This window comes from Engystomops pustulosus, chromosome 5 (genome assembly GCF_040894005.1).
Source record: "Engystomops pustulosus chromosome 5, aEngPut4.maternal, whole genome shotgun sequence".
Taxonomy (NCBI): Eukaryota; Metazoa; Chordata; class Amphibia; order Anura; family Leptodactylidae; genus Engystomops; species Engystomops pustulosus.
In genome coordinates, this window is record NC_092415.1 from 1,165,094 (window position 1) to 1,177,631 (window position 12,538).

Genomic DNA, 12,538 nt, shown 5'->3' on the forward strand with positions numbered 1-12,538 from the left:
ACCCGTCCCGTCGCGATCCCTGCTCTGCGTTGCATGTGTCCCTTCCCCGCTCAGGTCCCCGGGGTTAACCTTCTTCTTTCCGGTGCATGTGAATGCTGATCTTGCGACACAATTTCATTTTTAAATTATGCGGTTTGTCCGAATCCGTCGGGTTGTCCGACGTCCACGCCCCCAATTTTTGTCGCCTTCAAGCCGGCGCGGATGCGCCACAATCCAATCATGTGCGCCAAAAATCCTGGGCAATTCAGGGCAAAACGGTAAAAAGTCGGGGAAACCCAACGAAAATGCATCCGACAGACCCTTAGTAAATGTGCCCCTCTGTCTCCAAAAGGTTTGCCATCACTGTTCTGCAGGAATTTTCTCAATCTTCCCATGAGCCCCTCACTTTCCGTCTCATTGGCGGTACCCCACCTCTCTCTGACAGACTAACAGACTGGTAGACAATTTGAAAAATGAAGAAACGGAGCAATGAGAAGACTTTTATTTTTGAGTTTTGAGCACAAAATTATTGGTGGAGAACATGGTCCTTCCATTCCTTATATCCTTGTTTATACATTGTAAAGTTCACTATGGTAGATAACCAGATGCAGGACAGGTCTGATGTATGTGATCATCTCCTGGAACCAGGCATCTATTTACAATGTGTCCCTTCAATCGGTTTTGCATAGACCTCGACCTCGCACAAGGACAGGAACTCATGGCGGTCAGGGATCACCACACTGATGTACTTGCCCTCCATCCCGTCACAGCAGAATAAGTAGTTTGAACCTTTAACAGCGGAGACTTTACCGCATCTAGCAGAGGAGAAGGAAAAAAACGTTTGTAACTGACTGCATATTCCTCTAGTGCTCTGCCCCACCGCTTCTCTCCCGTCCTCTGAACCCCCCAAACTTATTCCCTATCCTCTAACCTCTCAATTTTCACCCTTCCTCTGCCCTCCACTTCTCTCCTGCCTTTTGCTCCTCTTCTCTTCCATCTTCTGCCCCCACATCTCTGTTTCCCCTCTTCTCTCCCATCTTCTGCCCCCTCCCCACTTCTCTCCCATCTTCTGCCCCCTCCCCACTTCTCTCCCATCTGCTGCCCTCCCACTTTTCTCCCATCCTCTGCCCCCACATCTCTGTCTCCCCACTTCTCTCCCAACCTCTGCTCTCCCACTTCTCTCCCTTCCCCTGTCCTCCCACTTCTCTCCCATCTGCTGCCCTCCCACTTCTCTCCCGTCCTCTGTTCTCCCACTTCTCTCCCGTCCCCTGCCCTCCCACTTCTCTCCCGTCCTCTGTTCTCCCACTTCTCTCCCGTCTTCTGCCCTCCCACTTCTCTCCTGTCCTCTGCCCTCCCACTTCTCTCCCGTCCCCTGCCCTCCCACTTTTCTCCCGTCCCCTGCCCTCCCACTTTTCTCCCGTCCCCTGGCCTCCCACTTCTCTCCCGTCCTCTGTTCTCCCACTTCTCTCCCGTCCGCTGCCCTCCCACTTCTCTCCCGTCCTCTGCCCTCCCACTTCTCTCCCGTCCTCTGCCCTCCCACTTCTCTCCCGTCCCCTGCCCTCCCACTTCTCTCCCATCCTCTGCCCTCCCACTTCTCTCCCGTCCTCTGCCCTCCCACTTCTCTCCCATCCTCTTCCTTCCCACTTCTCTCCCGTCCTCTGCCCTCCCACTTCTCTCCCTTCCTCTGCCCTCCCACTTCTCTCCCGTCCTCTTCCTTCCCACTTCTCTCCCGTCCTCTGCCCTCCCACTTCTCTCCCTTCCTCTGCCCTCCCACTTCTCTCCCATCCTCTGTCCTCCCACTTCTCTCCCGTCCTCTTCATTCCCACTTCTCTCCCGTCCTCTTCCATGCTACTTCTCTCTCATCCTCTGCCCTCCCACTTCTCTCCCGTCCTGTGTCCTCCCACTTCTCTCCCGTCCTCTTCATACCCACTTCTCTCCTGTCCTCTTCCTTTCCACTTCTCTCTCATCCTCTGCCCTCCCACTTCTCTCCTGTCCTCTGTCCTCCCACTTCTCTCCCGTCCTCTTCATTCCCACTTCTCTCCTGTCCTCTTCCTTGCCACTTTTCTCTCATCCTCTGCCCTCCCACTTCTCTCCCTTCCCCTGCCCTCCCACTTCTCTCCCGTCCTCTGCCCCCACTTCTCTCCCATCCTCTGCCATCCCACTTCTCTCCTGTTCTCAGCCCTCCCACTTCTCTCCTGTCCTCTGCCTTCCCACTTCTCTCCCTTCCTCTGCCCTCCCACTTCTCTCCCGTCCTCTTCATTCCCACTTCTCTCCCGTCCTCTTCCTTGCCACTTCTCTCTCATCCTCTGCCCTCCCACTTCTCTCCCTTCCCCTGCCCTCCCACTTCTCTCCTGTCCTCTGTCCTCCCACTTCACTCCCATCCTCTTCCTTCCCACTTCTCTCCCGTCCTCTTCCATCCCACTTCTCTCCCGTCCTCTGCCTTCCCACTTCTCTCCGGTCCTCAGCCCTCCCACTTCTCTCCTGTCCTCTGCCCTCCCACTTCTCTCCCGTCCTCTGCCCTCCCACTTCTCTCCTGTCCTCTGCCCTCCCACTTCACTCCCATCCTCTTCCTTCCCACTTTTCTCCCGTCCTCTTCCATCCCACTTCTCTCCCGTCCTCTGCCTTCCCACTTCTCTCCGGTCCTCAGCCCTCCCACTTCTCTCCTGTCCTCTGCCCTCCCACTTCTCTCCCGTCCTCTGCCCTCCCACTTCTCTCCTGTCCTCTGCCCTCCCACTTCTCTCCCGTCCTCTGCCTTCCCATGTCTCTCCCTTCCTCTGCCCTCCCACTTCTCTCCCTTCCTCTGCCCTCCCACTTCTCTCCCGTCCTCTGCCCTCCCACTTCTCTCCCGTCCTCTGCCCTCCCACTTCTCTCCCGTCCTCTGCCTTCCCACATCTCTCCCTTCCTCTGCCCTCCCACTTCTCTCCCTTCCTCTGCCCTCCCACTTCTCTCCCATCCTCTGCCCTCCCACTTCTCTCCCGTCCTCTGCCTTCCCACTTCTCTCCCGTCCTCTTCCCTCCCACTTCTCTCCCATCCTCTGTCCTCCCACTTCTCTCCCGTCCTCTTCCTTGTCACTTCTCTCCCGTCCTCTGCCCTCCCACTTCTCTCCCATCCTCTGTCCTCCCACTTCTCTCCCGTCCTCTTCCTTGCCACTTCTCTCCCTTCCCCTGCCCTCCCACTTCTCTCCTGTCTTCTGTCCTCCCACTTCTCTCCCGTCTTCTGTCCTCCCACTTCTCTCCTGTCCTCTGCCCTCCCACTTCTCTCCCGTCCTTTGCCCTCCCACTTCTCTCCCGTCCTCTGCCCTCCCACTTCTCTCCCGTCCTCTTCCTTGCCACTTCTCTCCCATCCTCTGCCCTCCCACTTCTCTATTGAGCATCTGCCTAATTTGATAATCTGACCACTTACATTGGGTTGACAGTGGCGTCTTGAGAGTTCCCAATTCGGAGCTCAGCGCCCTTAAACCGATCCATACAACAGTCACTTCTGATTGCGATGACAACAACTGATATCTTGGATTTTTTTTTTAGTTCCAGCCTCCACCACGCAGGTTCATTACCGCCGGTGTGACTGCAGGATTTCTGGTTGAAATCAGAATTTCTGTTTCCATCTATGGCTAAACGAGCCTCACTAGGCACCGCAGAAGCCGTATAGTCAGAGTCCTGGGTGGCGATTCCAGTCCTTGCAAGATTTATGTTGCCTGAGGAAACAAGAAGAGAAGAGCTTTTTGGTGATAATCTACACCTGGTGATAATTTCCTTCATTATCTATAAACCCCATGTGACTGATGCTGAACTTTCCAGGGGTCTCTGACTTTGTATGAATGTTGTGCCGTCCCAAAGTGACTGAACCCTTCAGCAGTAGGTCGTCCGGATTAAGGGGGGACATTATCAGCCACAGCAAGAGAGTTGTTCCAAGTCTGTGATTTCTAGAAAATTCCATCTTTACATCATCACAAACTTATTCAAGTCCTCAAAGACGCCTAGTGACCCCCAAAAGACAAACACAGGGGTGTAACTAGGAGAGACAGGGCCCCATAGCCCTGAATATACATATTACATGCAGATACACACACATTTATACTGGACAGTTCCGGTGTTAGGATATCCAGACTACAATCTGCCTTTCCTACTCTACACCAATGCCAGCAAACAGGGCATAGTGGCTGTGCTATCCCAGCTCTAAAATGGCACCAAAAGGGTCATAGCCTATGCCAGTCTCCCCCTCAGGGAGCTGGAACAAAATTGTAGTTCCTGGCATTAGTCTGGGCCGTGACTATCTAGCAGCTTCCTTCTTCACCATCTTTACTGACAACAACCCCTTGGTGCATTTGAATACTGCCCGGCTCGGGGCACTTGAGCAGCGGTGGGCCACCAGCCTGGCTATTTTCAACTTCATCGTTAAGTACTGGGTGGTAAGATAAATGACAATGCGGATGCCTCAGGGAACTGGTCCTTCCACACATGTCCAGTGGGAAGACGTTGAGATGCCCTCCTTTCATGCCCGCTTCGTCCAGCAAGATGCCCTGAGAGTTTTCCTTTACCCTCTGAGGTGACCCCTGCTCCATGCCCTGCTCTGGTTGAGTCTGCAGGCCGAAAGAGTAGTAATGGACTGCCATTCCAGTGGGCAAGAGCCTGAGAGGATCCACTGGCGTCAGGCTGATGGAGAATTGTCCCAACTGCAATGCCAGAGGAAGACTCTACAACCACTGAAGAGGAGAACTCTAGAGCCCGTCAGCTATGACTGACCTTATTTGATTGTGATCCCCAGGATGCCACATTGGACTGGACATTCACCACGACCAGTCTGGACACTTGGCACAAAAAAGACTGAGGCTACCTTCAGGAGGCGGTTCTACTGGTTGAATATGAAGCATGACATTGGTGCTTGGTGTTGAGATTGCCCGTCAGGTGCCATTTCTCGAGGAGAACGACACGCTCAAAGGGCCCTATTACACCCCATCATGAGATAGACACCTGGAAATTGTGGCCCTAGATCACATGAAATTGGAGCCAAATCGGTCCGGTCAAGTCTATGCTATGACCATCCATGACCATTACACCAAATTCGTGGTTGCTGTTCCACGCTGTGAGCATGAGCCATACCTAGCTAGGGACAGTCTCTCCCCTGAAAACTACGAGATTTCAAGAGGAGTCCATCCAGTTCTCCGGGTGCACAGGAACCAACTCAAGAGGTGTTTTTGTTCCTTCACCTCTCTGTCAAGAGCTCCTGTCCCAGTATCCAGTCCCTGGGACCCTCCCTGATCAGAGACCCCCAGCTTTATTCATCTTGTGACTGTTCCTCTGTTCTGTGTGCTTGTCTCCACTCCAGAAAATTCTTGCCCTGAGAGGCTGTCTCCTCCGTTGCAGTCACCAGTGTTGCTGCCCCTGGAGGACGATCCCATGCCAGAGCCTGCTGCCATTGCGGACTCTGAGGTTGCTGAAGCCATAGTCCCAGTTCCTGATGGTGTGGACGACAGCAAGGAGTCTGAGGAATCCATGCGGAAGGTTCTCCGCAGATCTCAGAGTCAGACCAAAGGAAAGGCTCCTGCATACCTGCAGGGGTACCAGATTTCCCAGCACTAGAGATTTAGCTCTTAAAAGGTACTTTCACATTGTTAATATGACTATGCTGGTATGATTTTTTTTTCCCAGTTGGGATGAGCCTATAATCCCTATCATTGCTATGAAGCCAGAGACATTCCTGGGACTCTCAGCATCCTACCTATTTATTTAAAGCCAGAGACATTGCTGGACTTCTCCCCTGTTGTGCTTAAAAGCTCCCAACTCTGCTGAAAGCAGGTGCAACTACCTCTACTAAGGACTGTGCCCCTATTCTTTTTGTTGCCTTATTTCCATGATGTGGATCCAGACGGCAACCTTTTCCTTGCTCAACGACTGTATCCAGAGAATGGACTCTAAAAAGGACATTTTGTTATTATTATACAAGTAATACGTGTTATGTAATGTTATGTAATGTTTTACAAGCCATGTACCCCTTGTGCCATGTACCCCTTGTGCCATGTACCCCTTGTGCCGTGTACCCCTTGTGCCATGTATCCCTTGTGCCGTGTACCCCTTGTGCCATGTATCCCTTGTGCCGTGTACCCCTTGTGCCATGTATCCCTTGTGCCGTGTACCCCTTGTGCCATGTACCCCTTGTGCCGTGTACCCCTTGTGCCATGTACCCCTTGTGCCGTGTACCCCTTGTGCCATGTACCCCTTGTGCCATGTATCCCTTGTGCCGTGTACCCCTTGTGCCGTGTACCCCTTGTGCCATGTACCCCTTGTGCCGTGTACCCCTTGTGCCATGTACCCCTTGTGCCGTGTACCCCTTGTGCCATGTACCCCTTGTGCCATGTATCCCTTGTGCCGTGTACCCCTTGTGCCGTGTACCCCTTGTGCCATGTAGAGCCAATGTGATTATTGCACATATGGCCATGTTTACTATATCTGGCTATTGCACTAACTTTTTACTAGGCTTTGCAGCGGTGGAAATACTGTAACGGACTGTCTTTCTCTTTCATTGTGTGAACCCTGACCACAGGCTTGCACCTCAAACGGAATCTTCGTATTTGTGTGGCCTCTGTAAACACCTCGACACCTCGACATCGCACCCTGGGGTAAGACCGCAAGACGGCAGGTATACGGTATACTCTGCATTGTATTTCATATGTGTGTATGATGATGCCACCTAGGTGACGTGTCTTTGGACACATTTCAGGCTTTGGTGCGAGGAGTGGATTACAGGATCACACCGCCTTACCTAAGAAAATGGTTGGTTTAAGAGATTAGCTACCAACTGTATCATTCTTGTGATATGTAATTTACCAACCCCGGCCTTAGTAACCAGGACTGAGGGCAGCTTGTCTGACACCCCCCCAGGTGTATACTACCATTATAGTTTAGGCACTTTACCAAGTGCACTTTATTCTGCCCTTCCGGACATGAAGCATGCTTGGACCATCTGGAGGCTGTGTTATCCACCTTCCAGCCCCAGTCTTTTCCAAGCAGGCTCCAGGGTGACCAGGGATCCCTATCTACACATTGGGGCTGCACCAGGGATCCCTATCTTCCCTATGCGTTCAGCCGCTCCCTCCATTTTCTTGCACACATCACCTGCAGGAGCCACGCCAGGCTGTGGACGAGGCCTCTGCTCCTGATACCAAGCACCGTGACTATCAATGTGTGCTAGCCAGTCATCCAGGTAATCAGGACCTTGGCTGCCTCCAGCCATCGAAAAAAAGCTAGGCCCCGGCGGGTGATGCTGCATCTGCAATGAAAAGAAAAAACTGGCGCAGGGACTTTAATAAATCTGGGCCATTATGTTTGTGGACAAACTGGGGAAAGACTGAACCCAAAGTGTGTAGAGAAGTCAGTGACAGGCGGTGGAGGAAGTGTCAGGGTTTGGGGAATGATTTCTTCAGCAGGAGTTGGACCTCACATACAGATACATGACAGTGGGACTACAAGTATCAGAACCTTCTTCAACAACGTGCAGGACAATGACCCCGGACAAGCAAAACGGGTACAGCTGTTCCTTAAAACAGAAAACATCAAAACAATAGAAAGGCCACAGCCCAGAGTCCTGATCCAAACCTGAAAGAAAACCCACAGAAGTGAGGAAGAGACTGGAAGAAGAGCGGAGCAGATCCCAGCGGAGCCGTGTGAGAGACTAGTGAGGTCCTGCGGCTGGGGCCGAGGTCCTGTGCTCTCCCTACTGAGTGGTGACTGCTTGGACCTGCAGGAGATGTCAGTATAATCTCTGGGCTCCAGTCATGTCCTGTGGCCGGGGCTGAGGTCCTGTGGCCGGGGCTGAGGTCCTGTGCTCTCCCTACTGAGTGGTGACTGCTGGGACCTGCAGGAAATATACTCCCCATAGCCGTCCACTACCTCTGCTTAGCGCATGCGTTGCTCAGGCGGAGGCCACAGGATGGAGAGACCACGGGAGGTGCAGTGTCCAGACATAGGAAACCGCTATACATCTGCCTGCCACTATGTGTCACTGTATATGCTAACATGTGGTGTGAACACGGCCTAATTATCACCGTCAGGTTTTATGGTGATACTTTGGTGATTGTGTAAGACCCTGTTCTAGTGGCCGGGAGACCCCGTACATCCATCACATGTTCTGCAATGGAGGTGACATTATCTGAGAGGATCCAGAGATCTTGTCCTCATATTCCCAGGATCTCCCGTGTATAATTATATATATATTACAGATTGCTCTCACCTGGAGGGATTTTGTGAACAACCTGTTCCAAGAGCAAGATTTGCACAAGACCGGTCGGATCAATCCTGGGGGAAGAAGAAGATTGGGAGGAACTTAGACACACAAAGAATACGTCACTGAGACTGCGCCAATTCTGAGCCGTGGCCGCTCTGAGTCCAACAAGGCAAGAAAATGCACATACATGGGGAGCCAAATAATGGATAACTGTACCCCAGGATTCAGTCATCTGCCGCCCCCTGTACAGGAGGGAGGAAACTGCCTCAATATATATAAATACGGGTAAATAACAAATTCATGTGTCGCCATGTGGGGGTTCACAATATACAACTTCTATACCCCAAACAATAAAATGGCTGATAACAGAGAGTAATAGATTGTATTCCCCTGTACAGTCTCCTCTCCCCGGGGTGTAATGGCTGATAACAGAGAGTAATAGATTGTATCCCCTGTACAGTCTCCTCTCCCCGGGGTGTAATGGCTGATAACAGAGAGTAATAGATTGTATCCCCCCTGTACAGTCTCCTCTCCCCGGGGTGTAATGGCTAATAACAGAGAGTAATAGATTGTATCCCCCCCTGTACAGTCTCCTCTCCCCGGGATGTAATGGCTGATAACAGAGAGTAATAGATTGTATCCCTCCCTGTACAGTCTCCTCTCCCCGGGATGTAATGGCTGATAACAGAGAGTAATAGATTGTATCCCCCCCTGTATAGTCTCCTCTCCCCGGGATGTAATGGCTGATAACAGAGAGTAATAGATTGTATCCCCCCTGTACAGTCTCATCTCCCCGGGATGTAATGGCTGATAACAGAGAGTAATAGATTGTATCCTCCTGTACAGTCTCCTCTCCCCGGGATGTAATGGCTGATAACAGAGAGTAATAGATTGTATCCCCCCTGTACAGTCTCATCTCCCCGGGATGTAATGGCTGATAACAGAGAGTAATAGATTGTATCCCCCCCTGTACAGTCTCCTCTCCCCGGGGTGTAATGGCTGATAACAGAGAGTAATAGATTGTATCCCCCCCTGTACAGTCTCCTCTCCCTGGGATGTAATGGCTGATAACAGAGAGTAATAGATTGTATCCCCCTGTACAGTCTCCTCTCCCCGGGATGTAATGGCTGATAACAGAGAGTAATAGATTGTATCCCCCCTGTACAGTCTCCTCTCCCCGGGATGTAATGGCTGATAACAGAGAGTAATAGATTGTATCCCCCCCCTGTACAGTCTCCTCTCCCCGGGGTGTAATGGCTGATAACAGAGAGTAATAGATTGTATCCCCCCCTGTACAGTCTCCTCTCCCCGGGGTGTAATGGCTGATAACAGAGAGTAATAGATTGTATCCCCCCCTGTACAGTCTCCTCTCCCCGGGGTGTAATGGCTGATAACAGAGAGTAATAGATTGTATCCCCCCTGTACAGTCTCCTCTCCCTGGGATGTAATGGCTGATAACAGAGAGTAATAGATTGTATCGCCCTGTACAGTCTCCTCTCCCCGGGATGTAATGGCTGATAACAGAGAGTAATAGATTGTATCCCCCCCTGTACAGTCTCCTCTCCCTGGGATGTAATGGCTGATAACAGAGAGTAATAGATTGTATCCCCCCCCTGTACAGTCTCCTCTCCCCGGGGTGTAATGGCTGATAACAGAGAGTAATAGATTGTATCCCCCTGTACAGTGTCCTCTCCCCGGGATGTAATGGCTGATAACAGAGAGTAATAGATTGTATCCCCCCCTGTACAGTCTCCTCTCCCCGGGATGTAATGGCTGATAACAGAGAGTAATAGATTGTATCCCCCCCCCTGTACAGTCTCCTCTCCCCGGGATGTAATGGCTGATAACAGAGAGTAATAGATTGTATCCCCCTGTACAGTCTCCTCTCCCCGGGGTGTAATGGCTGATAACAGAGAGTAATAGATTGTATCCCCCCTGTACAGTCTCCTCTCCCTGGGATGTAATGGCTGATAACAGAGAGTAATAGATTGTATCCCCCTGTACAGTCTCCTCTCCCCGGGATGTAATGGCTGATAACAGAGAGTAATAGATTGTATCCCCCCCTGTACAGTCTCCTCTCCCTGGGATGTAATGGCTGATAACAGAGAGTAATAGATTGTATCCCCCTGTACAGTCTCCTCTCCCCGGGATGTAATGGCTGATAACAGAGAGTAATAGATTGTATCCCCCCTGTACAGTCTCCTCTCCCCGGGATGTAATGGCTGATAACAGAGAGTAATAGATTGTATCCCCCCCCTGTACAGTCTCCTCTTCCCGGGGTGTAATGGCTGATAACAGAGAGTAATAGATTGTATCCCCCCTGTACAGTCTCCTCTCACCGGGGTGTAATGGCTGATAACAGAGAGTAATAGATTGTATCCCCCCTGTACAGTCTCCTCTCCCCGGGATGTAATGGCTGATAACAGAGAGTAATAGATTGTATCCCCCCTGTACAGTCTCCTCTCCCCGGGGTGTAATGGCTGATAACAGAGAGTAATAGATTGTATCCCCCCTGTACAGTCTCCTCTCCCCGGGATGTAATGGCTGATAACAGAGAGTAATAGATTGTATCCCCCTGTACAGTCTCCTCTCCCCGGGATGTAATGGCTGATAACAGAGAGTAATACGGGTTGTACTTACATGATTGCGGTTCTGTGCTCCTCTGTGACTGGGTCGGGTCGGCTTCTGTATATTTATACATTATTGCGCTCCAGTCTTCTCCTCCCTCTTGGATCAGTCTTTGTTCTTGTCGGGTCATCGTGGCCTCCTCCTTGGTGGTGACACGTGGCATTAAAGTGGAGTCTCCATGAGGTCTGGAGATTGGAGGAGGCCACGGACTCTGGTGTGGGTGGGGGGCACCTTCCTCATAGGGGTCTGTATCTGGAGATTGGAGGATCCCGATGTCTCTGGGTGGTGGGGGGCACCTTCCTCATAGGGGTCTGTATCTGGAGATTGGAGGATGCCGATGTCTCTGGGTAGTGGGTGGCACCTTCCTCATAGGGGTCTGTATCTGGAGATTGGAGGATGCCGATGTCTCTGGGTGGTGGGGGGCACCTTTCTCATAGGGGTCTGTCTCTGGAGATTGGAGGATGCCGATGTCTCTGGGTGGTGGGGGGCACCTTCCTCATAGGGGTCTGTATCTGGAGATTGGAGGATGGTGATGTCTCTGGGTGGTGGGGGGCGCCTTCCTCATAGGGGTCTGTCTCTGGAGATTGGAGGATGCCAATGTCTCTGGGTGGTGGGGGGCGCCTTCCTCATAGGGGTCTGTATCTGGAGATTGGAGGATGCCGATGTCTCTGGGTGGTGGGGGGCGCCTTCCTCATAGGGGTCTGTCTCTGGAGATTGGAGGATGCCGATGTCTCTGGGTGGTGGGGGGCGCCTTCCTCATAGGGGTCTGTATCTGGAGATTGGAGGATGCTGATGTCTCTGGGTAGTGGGGACCACCTTCCTCATAGCGGTCTGTATCTGGAGATTGGAGGATGCTGATGTCTCTGGGTGGTTGGGGGCACCTTCCTCATAGGGGTCTGTATCTGGAGAATGGAGGATGCTGATGTCTCTGGGTAGTGGGGGGCACCTTCCTCATAGCGGTCTGTATCTGGAGATTGGAGGATGCCGATGTCTCTGGGTAGTGGGGACCACCTTCCTCATAGCGGTCTGTATCTGGAGATTGGAGGATGCCAATGTCTCTGGGTAGTGGGGGGCATCTTCCCCATAGGGGTCTGTATCTGGAGAATGGAGGATGCTGATGTCTCTGGGTAGTGGGGGGCACCTTCCCCATAGGGGTCTGTATCTGTAGAACGGAGGATGCCGATGTCTCTGGGTGGTGGGGGGCACCTTCCTCATAGGGGTCTGTATCTGGAGATTGGAGGATGCCGATGTCTCTGGGTGGTGGGGGGCACCTTCCTCATAGGTGTCTGTATCTGGAGAACGGAGGATGCCGATGTCTCTGGGTAGTGGGGGGCGCACCTTCCTCATAGGGGACTGTATCTGGAGAACGGAGGATGCCAATGTCTCTGGGTGGTGGGGGGCGCACCTTCCCTGTAGGGGTCTGTAACTGGAGAACGGAGGATGCCGATGTCTCTGGGTGGTGGTGGGCACCTTCCTCATAGGGGTCTGTATCTGGAGAACGGAGGATGCCAGTTTCTCTGGGTGTTGGGGTCAACTTCCTCATAGCGGTCTGTATCTGGAGATGGGAGGATGCTGATGTCTCTGGGTGGTGGGGGGCACCTTCCCCATAGGGGTCTGTATCTGGAGATTGGAGGATGCCGATGTCTCTGTGTGGTGGGGGGCACCTTCCTCATAGGGGTCTGTATCTATAGAACGGAGGATGCCGATGTCT

General features: G+C 52.2%; 1 protein-coding gene across 1 annotated transcript; it reads right to left on the reverse strand.

Annotated features, from left to right (window-relative positions):
• Positions 1–465: 465 nt before the first annotated feature.
• Positions 466–10,906, reverse strand: LOC140132330 (pentraxin fusion protein-like). Its single transcript, XM_072150980.1, has 4 exons — positions 10,840–10,906; positions 8,206–8,270; positions 3,382–3,673; positions 466–794 (listed from the first exon to the last, which is right to left on the reverse strand). Coding segments are annotated over exons 1-4 (522 nt in total). The 5' UTR covers positions 10,842–10,906; the 3' UTR covers positions 466–631.
• Between the last annotated feature and the right edge of the window lie 1,632 nt (positions 10,907–12,538).

What these genes read in the sequence shown, in the direction of transcription:
- LOC140132330 (XM_072150980.1), bottom strand. An exon ending in TGTTCACAAAATCCCTCCAG is followed by an intron (nt 3,674 to 8,205) that starts GTGAGAGCAATC and finishes TTGTTTCCTCAG; the next exon opens with GCAACATAAATCTTGCAAGG. An exon ending in GACGCCACTGTCAACCCAAT is followed by an intron (nt 795 to 3,381) that starts GTAAGTGGTCAG and finishes CTCCTCTGCTAG; the next exon opens with ATGCGGTAAAGTCTCCGCTG.